At 45.9% G+C, this 17,813-nt stretch overlaps 1 protein-coding gene across 1 annotated transcript; it reads right to left on the bottom strand.

Annotated features, from left to right (window-relative positions):
- Positions 1-1,211: 1,211 nt before the first annotated feature.
- Positions 1,212-17,767, bottom strand: PRKAG1 (protein kinase AMP-activated non-catalytic subunit gamma 1). Its single transcript, XM_032143471.2, has 12 exons — positions 17,690-17,767; positions 12,044-12,092; positions 4,673-4,782; positions 4,393-4,474; positions 4,237-4,295; positions 4,051-4,096; positions 3,895-3,949; positions 3,451-3,577; positions 2,697-2,862; positions 2,499-2,536; positions 2,088-2,234; positions 1,212-1,950 (listed from the first exon to the last, which is right to left on the bottom strand). Exons 1-12 carry the CDS (start codon positions 17,696-17,698, stop codon positions 1,843-1,845), a joined length of 996 nt encoding a protein of 331 aa, XP_031999362.1. The 5' UTR covers positions 17,699-17,767; the 3' UTR covers positions 1,212-1,842.
- Between the last annotated feature and the right edge of the window lie 46 nt (positions 17,768-17,813).

Genomic DNA, 17,813 nt, shown 5'->3' with positions numbered 1-17,813 from the left:
CACCCTAGGTCCCACTAGAGTCCCGAGGCTTTTTAAAGCCCTTGCCTCCTCCCTAGGCAAATCTTCCTTAATGAGGGAATGTGACATAAGGGGCCATCTGTCCTTTCCACCATGTACTTACCCTCCCCACACATAAATATACTCTAATTCTAATAACTTGGAAGCCTTCCTCCCCCAAGCTTGAGAATGTGCTGTGAGAGCTGTAAAGGGGTGAAGGCAGAAGCAGGGGCTCCTCCGCAGCCATGATGCAACACTGAAAGCTGAGCTCTGATAAGGGCCACCTTCATTTTTTAAAATAAGCTTCCTCGGGCCGAAATCTGATGAGGGCCTTGATGCTTTTCCCTGTGTTCCATCAGGAGAACCCAGTACGCCCTGGCTGGAGGGTTATCAGAGGGGTTAGGCACTGTGGGGGCAGGGCTAACGAATGACTCCGAAATTGCTCCTGGCTTAGATGGGAAACTGTATCATACCTGTAAGGCCGGGGTGAGCTGGCACCCAAATTTAGCTCATACTCCAGTCTAGCAGTTCTTCTAATGTTGGGTGCTGACTGCTGTTTGGGTCTACATGGTTTCAGTACAGGGAATGGATCTGATGGAGTGACCACTGCCCTGCTGTTCTCCCACCATCCAGCTCATTCTCACCTTGGAAGAAAGGCAAGGGATTTGTAGATTTAAAGATAGTGCCGGCCTGGTGCGGTGGCTGATGCCTGTAATCCCAGCACTTTGGGAGGCTGAGGCAGGTGGATCACAAGGTCAGGAGTTCGAGACCAGCCTGGCCAATATGGGTGAAACTCCATCTTTACTAAAAAATACGAAAATTAGCTGGGTGTGGTGCACCTGTAGTCCCAGCTACTCAGGAGGCTGAGGCAGGAGAATCACTTGAACCCGGGAGGCAGAGGTTGCACTGAGCTGAGCTTGCGCCATTGCACTCCAACCTGGGCGACAGAGTGAGATTCCATCTCAAAAAAAAAAAAAAAAAAAAAAGATAGTGCCAACTCAGCAAAAGCCTAACAGTCCAACCTTCCATGACTAAGAAAAGCTGATGATGGTGGAGGATTCTCTGCCCAAAGGAGACCCTCAAGTCTGTCTACTCTTGTGTGTGTGTGCGTGTGTGTATGCATACACACGTTATTATTATTGTTATTAATGACCAGTTGAAGAAGCCATATAAAGTAGGAAGGTAGTACCCATCAACTGTAAAAATCAAACACTGCAATACCATGAAGAGATTCCTGTCATTTAATTAGATTTGCCACAAAAAGCAATAACCTTAGCTAACCACGCTGCCCTCCTCCTCCACCTAGCCCCCATCTCCCTTCATATGCACAAACACAGGAACCCAAAGCCCCTCCTCCCCACAATCCTCCCCACTCACATTATGGGAAGAAATGTCACTAAATGGACTTGGCCTCCTCCACATAGCATGGAACAGGTGAATAAAAATATCTTTATGAAGAATTTTGTTGTGCTATTATCTTAGGGTTGAATCAGAGCCGAGATGGAGGCAGAGGCAAGTGAGGTCTGGGGATCTCTTAGAGATCAGAATTTGTCTGAGAGGCACAGAGCCTATAGTTCACCCAGAAAGGGGGCTATATCTAAGAGGACAGGGGCTAGAATTGGCTAGGCTGAAAGTTTTTTCAAGTGTATGTGTGAGGGTAAGGGGAGCTATAAATCCATTCTCTTTCCTCCCCCATGCCTTCCCTAGCTCCCAGATAGAAGGGTAGGGGGCCCTGAACAGGGAACAGAGTCACAATTCCCTCAAGTTTCATCTGATTCCCACAGAGCTTCCAGCAGGCAGTGAGTTGGGCATATCCCCTGGTGCTGCCTGACCCCTTCCCCCAGCTCAGGGCTTCTTCTCTCCACCTGTGAGCACCAGGGCCTGCAGGATGTCAGACAGTGATACAATTCCCTTGACCACGTCATTTTCATCCACCACTACAAGTCGGTGAACCTGGCACAGAGCAACAAGGGAGAAAGGAAATGTTTAGTGCTGGCCTCAGGGGAAGCCCCTCTGCCCCTACTCTCCTTGCCAAACCCCACTCTCAAGGCTGCTCCCCTCAGCTCCTTTAGAGTTGCTGGCCTCCCTACCTCTGCTTCCACCAGCCTGTTGATGATGGTCTCCAGAGTCTCATGCAGGTAGCACTTGAGAACACCCTCAAAATAATGTGACCGGTGTTGCAAGGCTTTAGTCACAGACACATCTAGGTTGTTGTAGGTCTTTTCTGCTGCCAGATTCTGGGGAGACAGAGGAAGGAGCTTGCAGGGAAGCAAGAGAGCCAGCCTCCAAACCCTGCACCCGTCCAACCTCACCAGAGGGATTCAGGGCAATTGTCAGCCACCAGCCATACCCAACTCATTCAATTCCTTTTCAAATAGGATTTGAAAGCCTGGAAGCTTCTAAGACCCTTAGATCACAGAAGAGACCCCCTTCTCCCTCTCCATATTTAACAGTGCCCCCCCACCACTTCCCTACCTCCCAGACCCTCCACAATCACTCACGATAACATCAAACTTGGAGTAGATGTCCACCACACGCCCTAGGGGGACAGAGGCAGCTCAGTAAGGAGGATCTGGGATCTAAAGCTCCCCTACTCATAGAATCACCCTCCTGGCTAAGCTGAGGGGAAAGCAGATCTTCCCGGAGCCACCCTGACTTGCCTGGATCTTCCCTCCCTCTCCTTCTGCCCAATCTCTCACCCTTCTCATCCACCACTGGCAGGGCTGAGACTCGATGCTGTACAAAAATCCCCAGAGCCACATAGACGGGGGTGGTAGTGCGAACCATAGCAATATTGGCATAGGTGCCAATCTGTAGCTCTTCCAGAGACTTGGACATGAACTCTGGCTTGGGGAACTCAGTGATCTGAGGAAAGAACCAGCAGCTTAACTTTCAAGGCACCCAAAGCCACCCTTGGACACCCCCTCCAACCCAGTATATTAGAAATAAGGGCCAGGTACGCTGGCTTATGCCTATAATTCCAGCACTTTGGGAGGCTGAGAGGGGCATATTGCTTGAGCCCAGGAGTTCGAGACCAGCCTGGACAACATGGCAAAACCCCATCTCTATAAAAAATATCAAAAAATTAGCCAGGTGTGGTGGTACACACCTGTTGTCCCAGCTCTTCTGGGGGTTGAGGTTGGGGGTCACCTGAGCCCAAGAGGTTGGAGGCTGCAGTGAGCCATGATAGCGCCTCTGCACGCCAGCCTGGGCAACAGAGTAAGAACTTGTCTCAAAATAAATTAATAAATAAATAAGAAGTGGGGCTGGATGCAGTGGCTCACACCTGTAATCCTAGCACTTTGGGTGGCTGAGGCGGGAGGATCACTTGAGCTCAGGAGTTTGACACTAGCCTGGGCAACACAGTGAGAACTCGTCTCTCTTTTCAATCAATCAATCAATCAATCAATCAATGAAAAAAGAGAAAAAAGAACTGGGCTGAGGAGCACTTACAAACAATTTGAGGAACTTCAGAATGCGCTTGTGGGTGAGGATGTACAAAGTATTGCCTGACTCTGGGTCAATAACTGGCAGCCTGTGGATCTTGTTCCGAATTAATGAAGAGACAGCATCAAACAAGCTGTGAGAGGGTGGGAGATAATAAGTTCCACAGTGCTGGGGCTGAGGGCGATTAAACAGGTCCATAGAGTGTATCGCTAAACAGGGAAAACTGATGGTTAGGGAAGGGGGGCAGTGTACAGGCCAGACTTAAAGAGAAAGAGTGAGAGAGAGAGAGAGAGAGACTGTGTGTGTGTGTGTGTGTGTGTGTGTGTGTGTGTGTGTGTGTGTGTGTGTGTCTGTGTGTCTTTCTTCCCCTTTCCCTGGGTGTCTAGGGCATTAGCTAGGCTGATGGCAAATCTCTTCCCCTTTTTGGACAGATGGATAACTGGAACTCACCTGGCATTAGGAGAAATGCAGACAAGCGGTTTAAAGGAGTCCTGGAGATACACCTCTGAAGGGAAAAGGGATGGGTCACAAAATACCACCATGGAAAAGTGTTTCCCAGAAACCCTCCATCCCTTTACCCTTTTATAACCCCAATTCTCTACATACCTCTCCAAGTTTCTATCTTGTGTTCTTCTAGCTCATAGATCTGTACCTGAAAACAGAAGCAACAGAATTTGAGACCTGATCTCTCTGCTTCCTTAAGCCCTTGTGGCTTGCTTGGAGGAAAAGAAATGAGAATGAGGGACTTAGGGTAGGGAAAGTGATTTTGGTCATTGGGTTAAGGTTCCTTACCAAGGCTGATTTATAGTAGCGGTGCAGGATATTGATGAAATCAGTGATGGTCAGCATGCCTAGAGGACAAGACAGAGCCCTCAGCACTGCCCGAAGCTTGTCTCCCTGCCCAGCACAAGATGCCGATAATATTGTGTTCCAGAAACTTCTGCTTACCCACAAAACTTTGCTTCTTACTATCCCATAAAGGGGCAGCGCGTACACCATTAGTCACCAAAGCAAAAAAAGCTTTCTTCACCTGTAGCCAAGACAGTAATAATCATAAAGGCAAATCCACAGGGGCAGGACTGTAAAAAAGAACAGTGTTTGGGCATGTTGGGTAAAACATGAGACTAACTTCACAGAGGGATAAGGATATTACCCTTAGGATGAGATAGGATGAGAGGTATTAAACCACAGGCTCCAAAGGGAGAAGGGAAAAGAGGATTTCACCCACCTGCAGGGACGTATCAAATACAACCAATTTGGAGCTTGTGGGAATCAGGTCATAGCAGCGATGAGACTTCATGAAGGAAGTATACACGCTATTGTTGGATTCTGGGGTCTCTGCATATAGGGTGGGATAGTTAGTAGCTTCCTTCCACATAAAAACTCCCAATCAAAAGAGACAGAAAACAAAATAGTGTTCTAGTATCTCGAATATTTAGAGCATGATTTTTTTATAAGACCCCTTATTTTATGTCTTGTTCCTATTGTTTCCACAAAACCTGGATAAACCTCTTAGAAACCATTTCATCCAACCCCTGTATCCAGGTTAAGACTTTATCTGTTGGTCCCTATAGGTAAAAGAAGTTGACTAAAACATAAAGCCTATAGTATCTCTCTTTAACATGTTATAGTCTAAAAATGTTTTTCATCTTTAATCCAAGCTTTCTCTTTCATATATTTAGCACATTTTCACTTTCCTCTTTTTTCAATGAAGTAAGCTTCTTAAAATTCTTCCAAGACTGTGCTGGGGATGGTGGCAAGAACCTGTAATCCCAGCTACTCAGGAAGTTGAGGCAGAGAATCACTTGAACCCAGGAGCTGGAGGCCAGCCTGGGCAACACAGCGAACCCTGTCTCAATTAAAAAAAAATGTATTCTAGGACCTGCAAATGGGAAAGTGATGGTCCAAGTTGGGCCATTTCTCATTAACAATAAGTTGGAGCCCAGTGCTCAATCAACCTGGCTCAAAACACCCTGATAGTCCATTCTGGGATCACCCTGTAAATCAGAAATCATCCCACCTACTCTAGACAAATGGGAGATCCTGGCTAGTTTACCTTTTTCTATTCCTGTGATTTTAATTGCTTGCTCTAAACTAGGGAAGTAATCTCCTATAATAATAGCTTGAATGTGCTACATACTATACTACGTGCACTTAAAAATATTACATTGAGGCCGGGCATGGTGGCTCATGCCTGTAATCCCAGCGCTTTGGGAGGCCAAGGTGGGAGGATCACCTGAGGTCGGGAGTTCAAGACCAGCCTGACCAACATGGAGAAACCCCGTCTCTACTAAAAATACAAAATTAGCCAGGCGTGGTGGCGCATGCCTGTAATCCCACCTACTCGGGAGGCTGAGGCAGGAGAATCACTTGAACCCGGGAGGCAGAGGTTGCGGTGAGCCGAGATCGCAACATTGCACTCCAGCCTGGGCAACAAGAGTGAAACTCTGTGTCAAAAAAAAAAATAAATTAATAAATTAATAAATTAATTACATTGGCTGGGCATGGTGGCTCACACCTGTAACCCAGGACTTTGGGAGGCCAAGGTGGGTGGATCACCTGAGGTCAGGAGTTTGAGACCAGCCTGGCCAACATGGCGAAACCCCGTCTCTACTAAAAAAATACAAAAATTAGCCAGGCGTGGTGGCACGTGCCTGTAGTCCCAGCTACTCGGGGGCTGAGGCAGGAGAACTGCTTGAACCCAGGAGGCAGAGGTTGCAGTGAGACGACATTGTGCCTCTGCACTCCAGCCTGGGCAACAGAGTAAAACTCCATCTCAAAAAAAAAAAAAAAAATTACATAACTTAATCCTTACAACAAATGTGTAAGTACTGTCCTCATGTTTCAGATGAGAACATAGGTGTAGTTAAATAAACTGCTCAAGGTCACACCATTAATAAGTGGCAAGAAAGGCTCAAACAAACCCTGATCTGTTTCCAAATTTCATACTCTTAAGTCTTTAATCAATTTGGTTTTTAATATTTAATTTTTTAACCAAAGTTATATAGACATACAGTTTAAACAGTCAAACAGTTTTACAAATTTTGTTAAGCAAAAAATGCAGTCCTTGCAACCCACCTCCCTGTACTACCCTTCCCTAGAGATGAGAACATCTATCTACCTCTTTTAGTTGATTATTTTGGTACTTAATTCTATGTCCTTAAATAACATGCTTGTATTGCTAGTTTCCGATTTTTTTTTCATTTTGGGGCATTATTTATCATCCACCTACCAAAGAAGATGAGAATTTCTAGTTCTCTCTCCTACTAGACTTCACCACAAACATGTACTTCCCATTCTCCTTATTCCAGGAGCTAAACCATAATGTTGGTTATATCCGTATTTCAATCTTTTTTTTTTTTTGAGAGGGAGTCTTGCTCTGTCACCCAGGCTGAAGTGCAGTGGCACGATCTCAGCTTACTACAACCTCGGCCTTCCAGGTTCAAGCGATTCTCCTGCCTCAGCCTCGCGAGTAGCTGGGACTACAGGCGCCCGCCACCACGCCCGGCTAATTTTGTGTATTTTTAGTAGAGACGGGGTTTCACCGTGGTCTCGATCTCCTGACCTCGTGATTCGCCCGCCTCGGCCTCCCAAAGTGCTGGGATTACAAGCGTGAGCCACCGCGCCCGGCCGTTTGTTTAATTTTCTATGTATAATTCTTATAACTAATCCAACCTCCAAATGCTTCACCAACTGTTTAAATCTGCTTTCAAGAGGTTCAAAAGCATTAGATAGTCTATCAATTTAAACTACCCAAAGAAGTCTCGCTGGAGCCTTCTGACCTGCTCACATATGGGCTGGTTTGTCTGGTGTGCACTGCTGTCATCCTGAGATCTTTCATCACCATCCTGGGTACCCCTTTCACGTCTCTCCTCTACTGGTGCTCCTGTATCCTATATCGCGTTTTTATCTTTTTTGATTACTCCCTTATTTTGGTGGAACACATCTTCCAGTAGCTTCCTGAGAAAGGGTGCATGGGAGGTACGTTTTTTTGAGCCTTGCAGCCTGTAGGTATCTTTATTCTACCCTCATCCTTGGATTTATAATTCGGCTGAATAGAGAATCTGCAGGAAAGCTTGGAATGTATTTTCCTGCAGAATGTTGAAGGCATTGCTCCACTGCCTGCTAGCTGCTGGTGCTGTTGAGAGTCCAAGGCAATTCTGACTTTTTGTATGTGACTTTTTTTTCCTCTTTCTGAAAACTCATAGGATCTCTGTCTCCAGTGTTCTGAAATCTCAGGATGACTGTGCTTTGGGTGGGTCACTTTCATCCATTGTGCTGAATATTCGATGGGTCCTTTCAATATGAAAACTAATGTCCTCAAGTTCCAATAAATGTTCTTGAATTAGTTCCTCAATTATTTCCTTCCCTCTGTGTTGCCATTTTTCTCTTTCTATGACTCCTATTTAGATACTGGACCTCCTAGACTGATCCTTTAAATGTTTGTTTTGTGGGTTGTTGAAATCTTTCCTCTCCTTTTTTTTTTTTTTTTTTTAAAGAGACATTCTGTCACCCAGGCTGGAGTACAATGGCGAGATCATGGCTCACTGCAGCCTTGACCTTCTGGGCTCAAGCAATTCTCCTGTCTCAGCCTCCTGAGTAGCAGCTGGGACTACAAGTGCATGCCACTATACCTGGCTAGTTTTTATTTTTTTGTAGAGACAGGGTTTTGCTGTGTTGCTGAGCTGGTCTTGAACTCCTGGCCTCCCGCCTCAGTCTCCCAAAGTGCTGGGATTACAGGTATGAGCCACTGCACCTTCTCTCCTATTTTCTACTGTGTTGATTTTTAACTCTCCTTTCTGGGAAATTTCCTCATGTTGATTTTGGAAACCTCCAGCTGGATTTAAATTTTTGCTATTATATTTTTAATTTCCAAGAGTTCCTTTTTGTTTTCTGAAAATTCCTTCTTTAAAAAATTGTATCCTATACTTGTTTCATGGTGGAAATAAGGTTTTTTGTTGTTGTTATTTTGGTTTTTTTGAGACAGAGTTTCGCTCTTGTTGCCCAGGCTGGAGTGCAATGGTGCAATCTTGGCTCACAGCAACCTCCACCTCCCGGGTTCAAGCGATGCTCCTGTCTCAGCCTCCCGAGTATCTGGGATTACAGGTACATGCCACCATGCCCAGCTAATTTTTGTATTTTTAGTACAGACAGGGTTTCATCATATTGGTCAGGCTGGTCTCAAACTCCTGACCTCAGGTGATCTGCCTGCCTCGGCCTCCCAAAGTGCTGGGATTACAGGCGTGAGCCACTGTGCCCGGCTGTTGTTTTCTTTAAAGATATACTACTTTCACAGGTATTGAGAAATATGTTCCTTTACCTAAGATTATATTAATGTTATTAAAGTTTTCTTCTCACCTTTTCCTTCCAGTTGCTTTTTTCCTGTTTGTTTCTTCTGTGTGTACATGAGGTTGGGAGGGGCAGTTTGCTTTCTCATTTTTATTTATTTTTTACCAGGGAGATACAGAGTAAAACAAAGGTACATTCCAGGGTGGGGTGGGGGGCAGTTTGGATCACTTTTTTTTCACAGATCCTTTCTTTAGATGTTTGGTAATCCCTGGTTTCAAGGAGAACTTAAAGAGTGGAGGCTTTAAAGCTGAGTGGAAGCTCTAAGTGTGTAAGTGAGCCTTGCTGACTGTGAGTCATTTGGATAGGGAACATTCAATACTTATATATTTTAGGACTTCCCTTCAAGAGGATTCTGGAGAGAAAGATTATTCAATTTCATGCTTGGAGGGTGAAGTCTTTTCTGCCAGCACTCTGGAAACTGAAAAGGGGAAGAGGGCTGGAGGCTCAGCATCGAGTATAGTTCACTACCTGCTCCTGTTTTCAGTGCAGTACTTCAGCCCTAAGCTGTGCCCGAGTCCCTTGCCGGATTTCCAGTCTCTGCCACAGTTGGGAGGCGGAGTTGCCCGCTGTACTCAATGGCGTAGGGTGTCTGGGATCTGACTGTTTCTTAGACCTTCGATGCTTCTTGGCTTTCCTCACTGCTAGTTATAATTGTTTTCTCAGGTCTAAGTCGTTCATCACTCTTTTGTCTGCTTTTCAGCTTCCAAAAATTCATTGCTATTATCTCCTCTCCTGTTTTCCCTATGGTGTGTTTGTGTCTTTTCTTTAAAAAAAAATTCCTTTATGGTGGTTTTAGGGGAGTTTTTGTGAATATACATTCAATGTACCATCTTTTTTTTTTTTTTTTGAGACAGAGTCTTGCTCTGTCACCCAAGCTAGAGTGCAGTGGCGCGATCTCCACTCACTGCAACCTCCTCCTCCTGGGTTCAAGCGATTCTCCTGCCTCAGCCTCCCAAGTAGCTGGGATTCCAGGCATGTGTCACCATGCCTGGCTAATTTTTATATTTTTAGTAGAGATGGGGTTTCACCATGTTGGCCAGGCTGGTCTCGAACTCTTGTTCTCAAGTGATCCACCCGCCTCAGCCTCCCAAAGTGCTGGGATTACAAGCATGAGCCACTACGCACAGCCCAATCTACCGTCTTTAACTGGAAGCCTACCATCGTTATTCAAACTTGAGAATTCAGACTCCCAAGAACACGTCTTTGGACACCAGTTGAAGATACATACACTACATTGATAGTTAAATACTTTCATTCAGGCCACAGGCCCACAAACATATTGGATTTAGCTTTCTCAGTGCTTGTTTGTTTGTTTATAATTGAGATAGGATCTCACTCTCTGCCCAGGCTGGAGTGCAGTGGCACAATCACGGCTCGCTGCAGCCTCAACCTCCTGGGCTCAAGCAATCCTCCCACGTCAGCCTCCCCAGTGGCTGGGACTAGAGGTGCACACCACCATGCCTGGCTAATTTTTAATTTTTTTAGAGACAGGGTCTCACTAAGTTATCCAGGCTGGTTTCGAACTCCTGAGCTCAAGTGATCCTCCTGCCTTGGCCTCTCAAAGTGCTGGTGTTACACTGTGCCCAGACTTAAAATAATTTAAATCAAAATTTTTAAATCTAGAAATTTACATAAAAATCTAAATTTCTAGTGTCTTTTCAAAATCAGAAGATCTGGCAAAAATAGGTCTTAGTTGACCAGACCTAGATAGTTGTCGCCTTTTTTTTTTTTTTTTTTTTTTTGAGACGGAGTTTCGCTTTTGTTGCCCAGGCTGGAGTGCAATGGCATGATCTTGGCTCACTGCAACAAAATCCGCCTCCCAGGTTCAAGCGATTCTACGATTCTCCTGCCTCAGCCTCCCAAGTAGCTGGGATTATAGGCGCCCACCACCAAGCCCAGCTAATTTTTTCTACTTAGCAGAGATGGGGTTCCACCATGTTGATCAGACTGGTCTGTAACTCGTGATCTCAGATGATCCACCTGCCTCAGCCTCCCAATGTGGTGGGATTACAGGCGTGAGCCACCACACCTGGCTGCCTTCTTTAATTTTTTTTTTGAGACAGAGTCTTGCGCTGTCGCCCAGGCTGGGGCATAATGGCACGATCTCGGCTCACTGCAACCTCTGCCTCCTAGGTTCTAGCAATTCTCCTGCCTCAGCCTCCCAAGTAGCTGGGATTACAGGCATGCAGCTCCACGCCTGGGTAATTTTTTTATTTTTAGTAGAGACAAGGTTTCACCATGTTGGCCAGGCTGGTCTTCAACTTCTGACCTCAGGTGATCCACCTGCCTTGGCCTCCCAAACTGCTGGGAATACAGTCATGAATCACCATGCCCGGCCCAGCTGTCGCCTTCTTTTCATATGTCGTTCACTTCACTGCTTGGTCCATGTAGGCAATTTGAGTTTCTGGTTTCTGCCTTGGTGCTAATGCAAATGTACTCAGAAACATAAAATAGGCACTGGCCAGCATTGGAATTGTCTTCCCTGTGCTCTGGATTTTAGAGGTTTAGTGCTTCTATTACTAGATTAGTTCTAAGAGCCTTTTCCTAATTTTTTTCTTTTTTTTTTTTTTTTTTTTTTTTCTGAGACGGAGTTTCACTCTTGTTGCCCAGGCTGGAGTGCAATGGCACGATCTTGGCTCACTGCAATTTCTGCCTCCCCGGTTCAGGCAATTCTGCCTCAGCCCCCCAAGTAGCTGGGATTACAGGCGTGCGCCACCACACCTGGCCGATTTTGTATTTTTAGTAGAGACAGGGTTTCACCAGGTTGGTCAGGCTGGTCTCAAACTCCTGAGCTCAAGTGATCCATCTGCCTCGGCCTCCCAAAGTGCTGGGATTACAGGCGTAAGCCACTGCACTCAGCCCTTTGCATAATTTTTTGTGTACACTCAGTGGCTTTAGTGAGCTTGCTGGGTGATAAAAGCCTGGTAGCACTGTTTCTGGACTATGCAGAAAATACCCAGGACTTCTAACACATGGTTAGCCGGCCCAGAGTTGCCTATGGAAGTTTTCCCTGTACCTCAGATGTTTCTCTCAAGTGGTCTGATAACTGAAGATATTAATCATCCCCACTCTGCCCAAGAGTTATTCCTGGGTGATCTTGCCAAACTACTGTCACTGATTTTTGTGGTTTGGCACATTATCTGGCCCTGCTCTGATTTTCCCAGGGGAGAGATTCAAAAGCATTGTTGAAGACATTGTTAGGGTCAGGCTATTGGTTTCATGCCCAGTTTCCTTTCTTCAGTAAACTTACCTTGAGGATGCTCATTTTCCAGAGCTGGGGAGCTATCTGAAGAAACGACCTGGAGAGACAAGAAAACAGATTCAGCTTAACCTGGTTCCATCCATTTTAGCCTAGCAACATGAGGGGAAGGGCTGGTGAACAAACAATGACTTTCTTTAAAGCACTATAAAGCCACTGCCCCCACCAAACCCGTTTTTTTTTTCTGTTTTTGAGACAAGGTCTCGCTCTGTCACCCAGGCTGCTGTGCAGTGGTGTGATCACAGCTCACTTCAGCCTTGACCTCCTCGGGGTCAGGTGATCCCCTCTCACCTCAGCCTCCTGAGTAGCTGGGACTACAGGCGCAAGCCACCATACCCAGCTAATTTTTGTATTTTTAGTAGAGATGGAGTTTCGTCATGTTGCCCAGGCTGGTCTTGAACTCCTGGGCTCAAGTGATTGCCCTCCTTGGCCTCTCAAAGCACTACGATTACAGGCACGAGTTACTGCACCCAGCCTTATAAGGCTCTTCAGAAATATGATCTCATTTAATCTTCATAACAACCCTGAGGTAAATACTATTATTAGCCTTATTTTCACAGATTGTCTCTGAGGGTCAAGAGACATTAAGCAACTTGCCCAAGGTCACATGGCTGATAAGGGGTGGAGTAGGCATTCAAACACCTATCTTCTGGTTCCAGACTTGTGGTTTGCTTTTTGTTACATCAAAATTTTAATAAACAACATACTTGAAAAAACAAATTTTTAAAAAACTACGTGTACCTAACAAAATAATTTCTTATAACTGATGAAGAGTTTGGTTGGGTTTATCTTGGCAGTATTCATTTTTGTAAATTTTTTAGTTTGTTTTGTTTTGTTTTGAGGCAGAGTCTCGCTCTGTTGCCCAGGCTGGAGTGCAGTGGCGTGATCTTGGCTCACTGCAACTGCCTCCTCCTGGGTTCAAGCGATTCTCATGCCTCAGCCTCCTGACAGCTGGGATTACAGGCGTGCACCACCACACCCACCTAATTTTCATATTTATAACAGAGATGGGTTTTTACCATGTTGGCCAGGCTGGTCTCAAACTCCTGACCTCAACTGATCTGCCCGCCTCGGCCTCACAGAGTGCTGGGATTACAGGCATGAGCCACCACACCCGGCCATTTTTATAAAATGTTTGAATGTATTTACGCCATTCTGATGAAATTCTCTCTCTCTGGAATCACAGAAGAGAAGAAACCAATGCTGCTACAATATTGTGCCTTCCAGAAATGCTTCTATCCACTTCTGAGCTGAATAAGCATTATCTGCAAAGCTCATGTTCTTGTACACCATACTGCCTAATGAAACATTAAGTCCTAAAAGCTAGGACTAAAGATCTGAGCTTAAGGCTAACCCCTACGAGATTCTCACAGACCTACTTTATTAAAACATGGAAGCCAGAGAGACAGCATTGTCTTCCCCCAAACACAGACACTCACTAGGCATAGTTGTAGGCACTAGAACCACAGACATTGGTTCTACCATTGTCTACCTCCATGGCAGAGAGAGGGCCACAACTGGGGAGGATCCCAGTTGTCAGCCAGTCAAAACCTGAATGACTGAGAGGTGGATAAGGAACATGAATGTTCTGCAACTGGGAACTTGAGTCCACTCAGCACCCTTGTGAGTCAAAGGCTGCTATAGCCAGGGGATGCTGGTTTTCCAAGTTTCCCTTCCCAAGATAGTCTGAGATTAGAGAGTGCTTTGACTAGACAAAACTTAGAACCATTTCTGTGCTCCCTCAAGTGGGAACATTTGGAAATGCCATTGTTATTTAGGAACCCAGAAGGGATCACAATTTTCATCTGCTAGCATCAACAGTCTTGGCTCCATTTTCTCTGGGTGATAATCTCCAAAATAAAACCGTACTTCATCCCCATAGCTTCTGTAGTAACATGACATTAAAAACTTCAACCTGGGAGGTTGGCTGACAAAATTCCTAAACCAGGGAAGTTTAAGACAGCCCTAAACTTTTCTCCCTTAATGGGCTAGGGGAGAGTGCAGGGAATAAGGGGGATAATCTCCCTCTCTTCCCTCTGGACTGCATAAGACTGTCAGCTTGGCCTGCCATTTTGGCAAGACTATCAGAACAAGAGCCTCATCACTTATAAGTGGGAGAGAGGGCTGTGATAAAGATAGACACATGATATATCAGAGTCTCACAAAGATCTACACAAAGGCACAAAAACAGCTACTTCTGTAGAATTTACCCATCATATGATATATACTGTACTGTGCTACAGTTGTTTTGTTCATTATCTATCCAAACAGATTATAAATTCCTGGAAACCTAGAACTATCTTATACTTTGTATCTCCCATACCACCAAGCACAGGGTTTTGCATATAATTCACAGTTGTTTTGTTTTTTAATTCTCAAAGAATGATGCACACCGATATGAACAGATATGCCCAAGACTAAGTTACAGAGGGAGGAAAGAAACTTATAGCTAACTAGAGATACAGATACCAACACAAGACAGTCAAACACAACTGAGTATGTGACTTTTTTTGGGGCGGGGGTGAACAGAGTCTCGCTGTGTCGCCCAGGCTGGAGTGCAGTGGCGCGATCCTGGCTCACCGGAATCTCCGCCTCCCGGGTTCAAGCGATTCTCCTGCCTCAGCCTCCCAAGTAGCTGGGACTACAGGTGCCTGCCACCACGCCCAGCTAAGTTTTTTTGTATTTTTAGTAGAGACGGGGTTTCACTATGTTGGCCAGGCTGGTCGTAAACTCCTGACCTCGTGATCCACCCGCCTCGGCCTCCCAAAGTGCTGGGATTACAGGCATGCGCCACCGAGCCTGGCCGTGACTTTTAACTTTCTGCCTGTTTCACCATATCAGAGGGGGAATTATGTAATTACGTCTACTCCTTTCTACCTTTTTTTTTTTTGAGACAGGGTCTCACTCTGTCATTCAGGCTGGAGTGCAGTGGCACGATCACAGATCACTGCATCTTCAACTTCCCCAGCTTCTCCGACTTCTGCCTCCCGGGCTGCTGGGACTACAGGAACACACCACCAGGCCCAGCTACTTTTTGTATTTTTTTTTATAGAGATGGGGTCTCGCTATGTTGACCAGGCTGGTCTTAAGCTCCTGGGCTCAAGCGATCCGCCCACCTTGGCCTCCCAAAGTTCTGGGATTACAGGCATGAGCCACTGCACCTGGCCTCCTTTCTACTTTTAATAACATAAGAGACCTGAGAAAGTACCACTGTACCACGTAAGTACAAAATATTACAGAGACACAGTCTACATCTGACAAATAGACTCGCAATTTCTTCCAAACTTCTGATCTACATTTCCAATTATTGGTTTGACAACCATAGATGTCACAGAGACTCCTCAAATGCTTCAATACGAAACAAAACATTTGTTCCTCCAATCCTGTTATTCTCGCTGTGGTTCCCATCTTGTTTTGCACAGCTGTCTTCTTAACAGTTATCAGCTAAGTTGGTATGTTAGAAATGCCTCAGATCCATCTCTCTCATTGCCAATTTCACAGCCTTAATTTAGGCTTTTACCTCTCACCTCTGCAACATTGTTTAAACTGGGGTCCTTGGCCCAAATCTATCTGCTCTTCAATTTATCTTTCATGCTTTCACCAAGTTTGTTCACCAAAGCATCTCAGATTTGGAAGGGACTTTCATCTCCATTAACAAGAAACTTTACTTTTCGAAGTAGCTCAGTCCATGTACAGAAAGCTGCTATGAACATTCCTAAAGGACATTCACTGACTTGCTCATAAATCTTCCGTGGGTCCCCATTACAAAACAAAGTTCAAATTTAGCATGGTGTGTAATACCTTCAACCTGATCTTAGCCTACTTCTCCAGTCGTTTCTCCCACTGTGACCAAATCCAAAGTCAGCAACATCAAGCCGCTGGCTCACCCCCAATTCTCTACATACCCCAATTTCAGTGCCCTTGCTCACACCGTTCTCTCAATTTGCAGTGCCCTCTCCTAGGTCCAAAGTAATTTTTCTCTCAACTATTCTGTCACAGTCCTTTTTCATATTGATGATAGCATTTATTATATTCTACCTTTAAATAACAGCTGTTGCTGGCTTGCCCTCACCCTCACTCCAGTTAGGCTGAACATTTTCAAAGGAATTTTCTTTCTTTTTTTTTGGAGACAGGATCTCACTGTATCACTCAGACTGGAGTGCAGTGGCATGATCTCAGCTCACTCCAGCCTCTACCTCCTTGAATCAAGCGATCCTCCCACCTGAGCCTCCCGAGTAGCTGGGACTACAGGAACACACCACCACCACCACCACGCCTGGGTAATTTTTCTATTTTTGTTTTTGTCGAGACAGGGTTTCACCATGTTGCCCAGGCTGATGCTGAACTCCTGAGCTCAAGCAATCCACTTGCCTTGGCCTCCCAAAGTACTGGAATTACAGGTGTGAGCCACCACACCTGGCTGAGTTTTCTTTTCCTCTTTTTAACTTCTACCCCAGAGCCTAATCCAGTACATAAACTGTGAAGGCTAAATTAGAAAATCTATATAAAAATGCTTTGTAAACCATAATACATTTGCAATTAAGTAGAATATGACATGTTATTTTAAACTTAATGGAATTAGACTCCTTATTTTTGTTCAAGATTGTCCTGATTAGTCAGAACTGGCTCCCTTGCCTGGGATACCAACTGCGAATCGTTTTAGTACTTTGGTCGGTTTTCTTTTTGAAAACCTGAAAGAAACAACCTCTCTGTGGGCAGAGAAACGGTGTGGCAAAGAATTACTCTGGGCATGTAATCCAAAGCAAAGTGAACCTGCAGTCCTTTCGTAACTACAGTAGCAGGTGATAAAAACCAAGATGGAAAGAGTTACTCTGCCTGAAAGAAGACACATGGTTAAAAACTGTGGAGAGGGAGGTGTATGGGAGGGGTTACAGAGCGCTAGAAAAAGACTCCTGAGAGTGAGGGTGGGTGCAAACATGTAGCAGGCAACCCGCAGCAGCATCTGTGGGAGGGTAACAGGGCGCTTCCACAATTGGTCAATGCCTGCTCGCCAAGAATGAGCTATGCCAAAACCCCTGCTTAGAGTCGCAGAGCGGGCCACGACCTAAAATTGTCCAGGGACACATCGGCCTCTAACACTGCAAGATTTCCTCTTTCAAGCAAACCTCAATTCTCGGTCTTATTAAGGGAATGTGACTTCACTGGATGCAGTATAAAGATCTTCAGACGTCCTCCTGCCGGGGATTGCAGGGATCAAAGAAAGACCACCGAGGTCCAGCAGCTACCTGCAAGTGGAGATCCCTCTGGACGCCCCCTGCCTCACCCAGCAAAGCCGGATCACAACCCTGCGCTCTCAAACCTCTAAAAGGGCTTGAGGTGCTAAAACGAAAGGAGGCCCGAGATTGCCACGGCATACGTGGGTTGCAAGGAGGGAGCCAGGAGTCACTGCCTGCTTGGGCTAAGGGTACCGCGTACGGAAAGGCGGCGGGGGCGCAGCCCAGTTCTAGGAGATGCGCCCAGCGAAGAAGCGGAGGGACAGGGTCACGGGATAGGGCAGACACCCGGCTGCTTTTTGTTTGCTAGACACCAGCGCCAGCCCCTGCCCGGCCCTCCCGGTCTCCTAAAGGGGGGTCTTTGGCTCCACAGCGCCCCCGACCGCCCTCCTGCACTCCTCACCGTCTCCATTGCAAGAGGCGCCGGCTTGGTTTCCTCGCTTTAGGAAACTCTCTTGGGGCAGGCCCCGCCCCACATCCGGTGCGGCGACGCCACTTCCGCCCACGTCATGGCAGTCGCCAAACTG

Source organism: Hylobates moloch, unplaced genomic scaffold, assembly GCF_009828535.3.
Source record: "Hylobates moloch isolate HMO894 unplaced genomic scaffold, HMol_V3 SCAFFOLD_22, whole genome shotgun sequence".
NCBI lineage: Eukaryota > Metazoa > Chordata > Mammalia > Primates > Hylobatidae > Hylobates > Hylobates moloch.
This window is presented reverse-complemented; position numbering and strand designations above follow the sequence as displayed.

Coding starts and splice junctions, on each gene's coding strand:
- PRKAG1 (XM_032143471.2), bottom strand. Junction 4,097..4,236: donor GCTACTATAAATCAGCCTTG/GTAAGGAACCTT, acceptor TTCTGTTTTCAG/GTACAGATCTATGAGCTAGA. Junction 3,950..4,050: donor CAAGATAGAAACTTGGAGAG/GTATGTAGAGAA, acceptor TTTTCCCTTCAG/AGGTGTATCTCCAGGACTCC.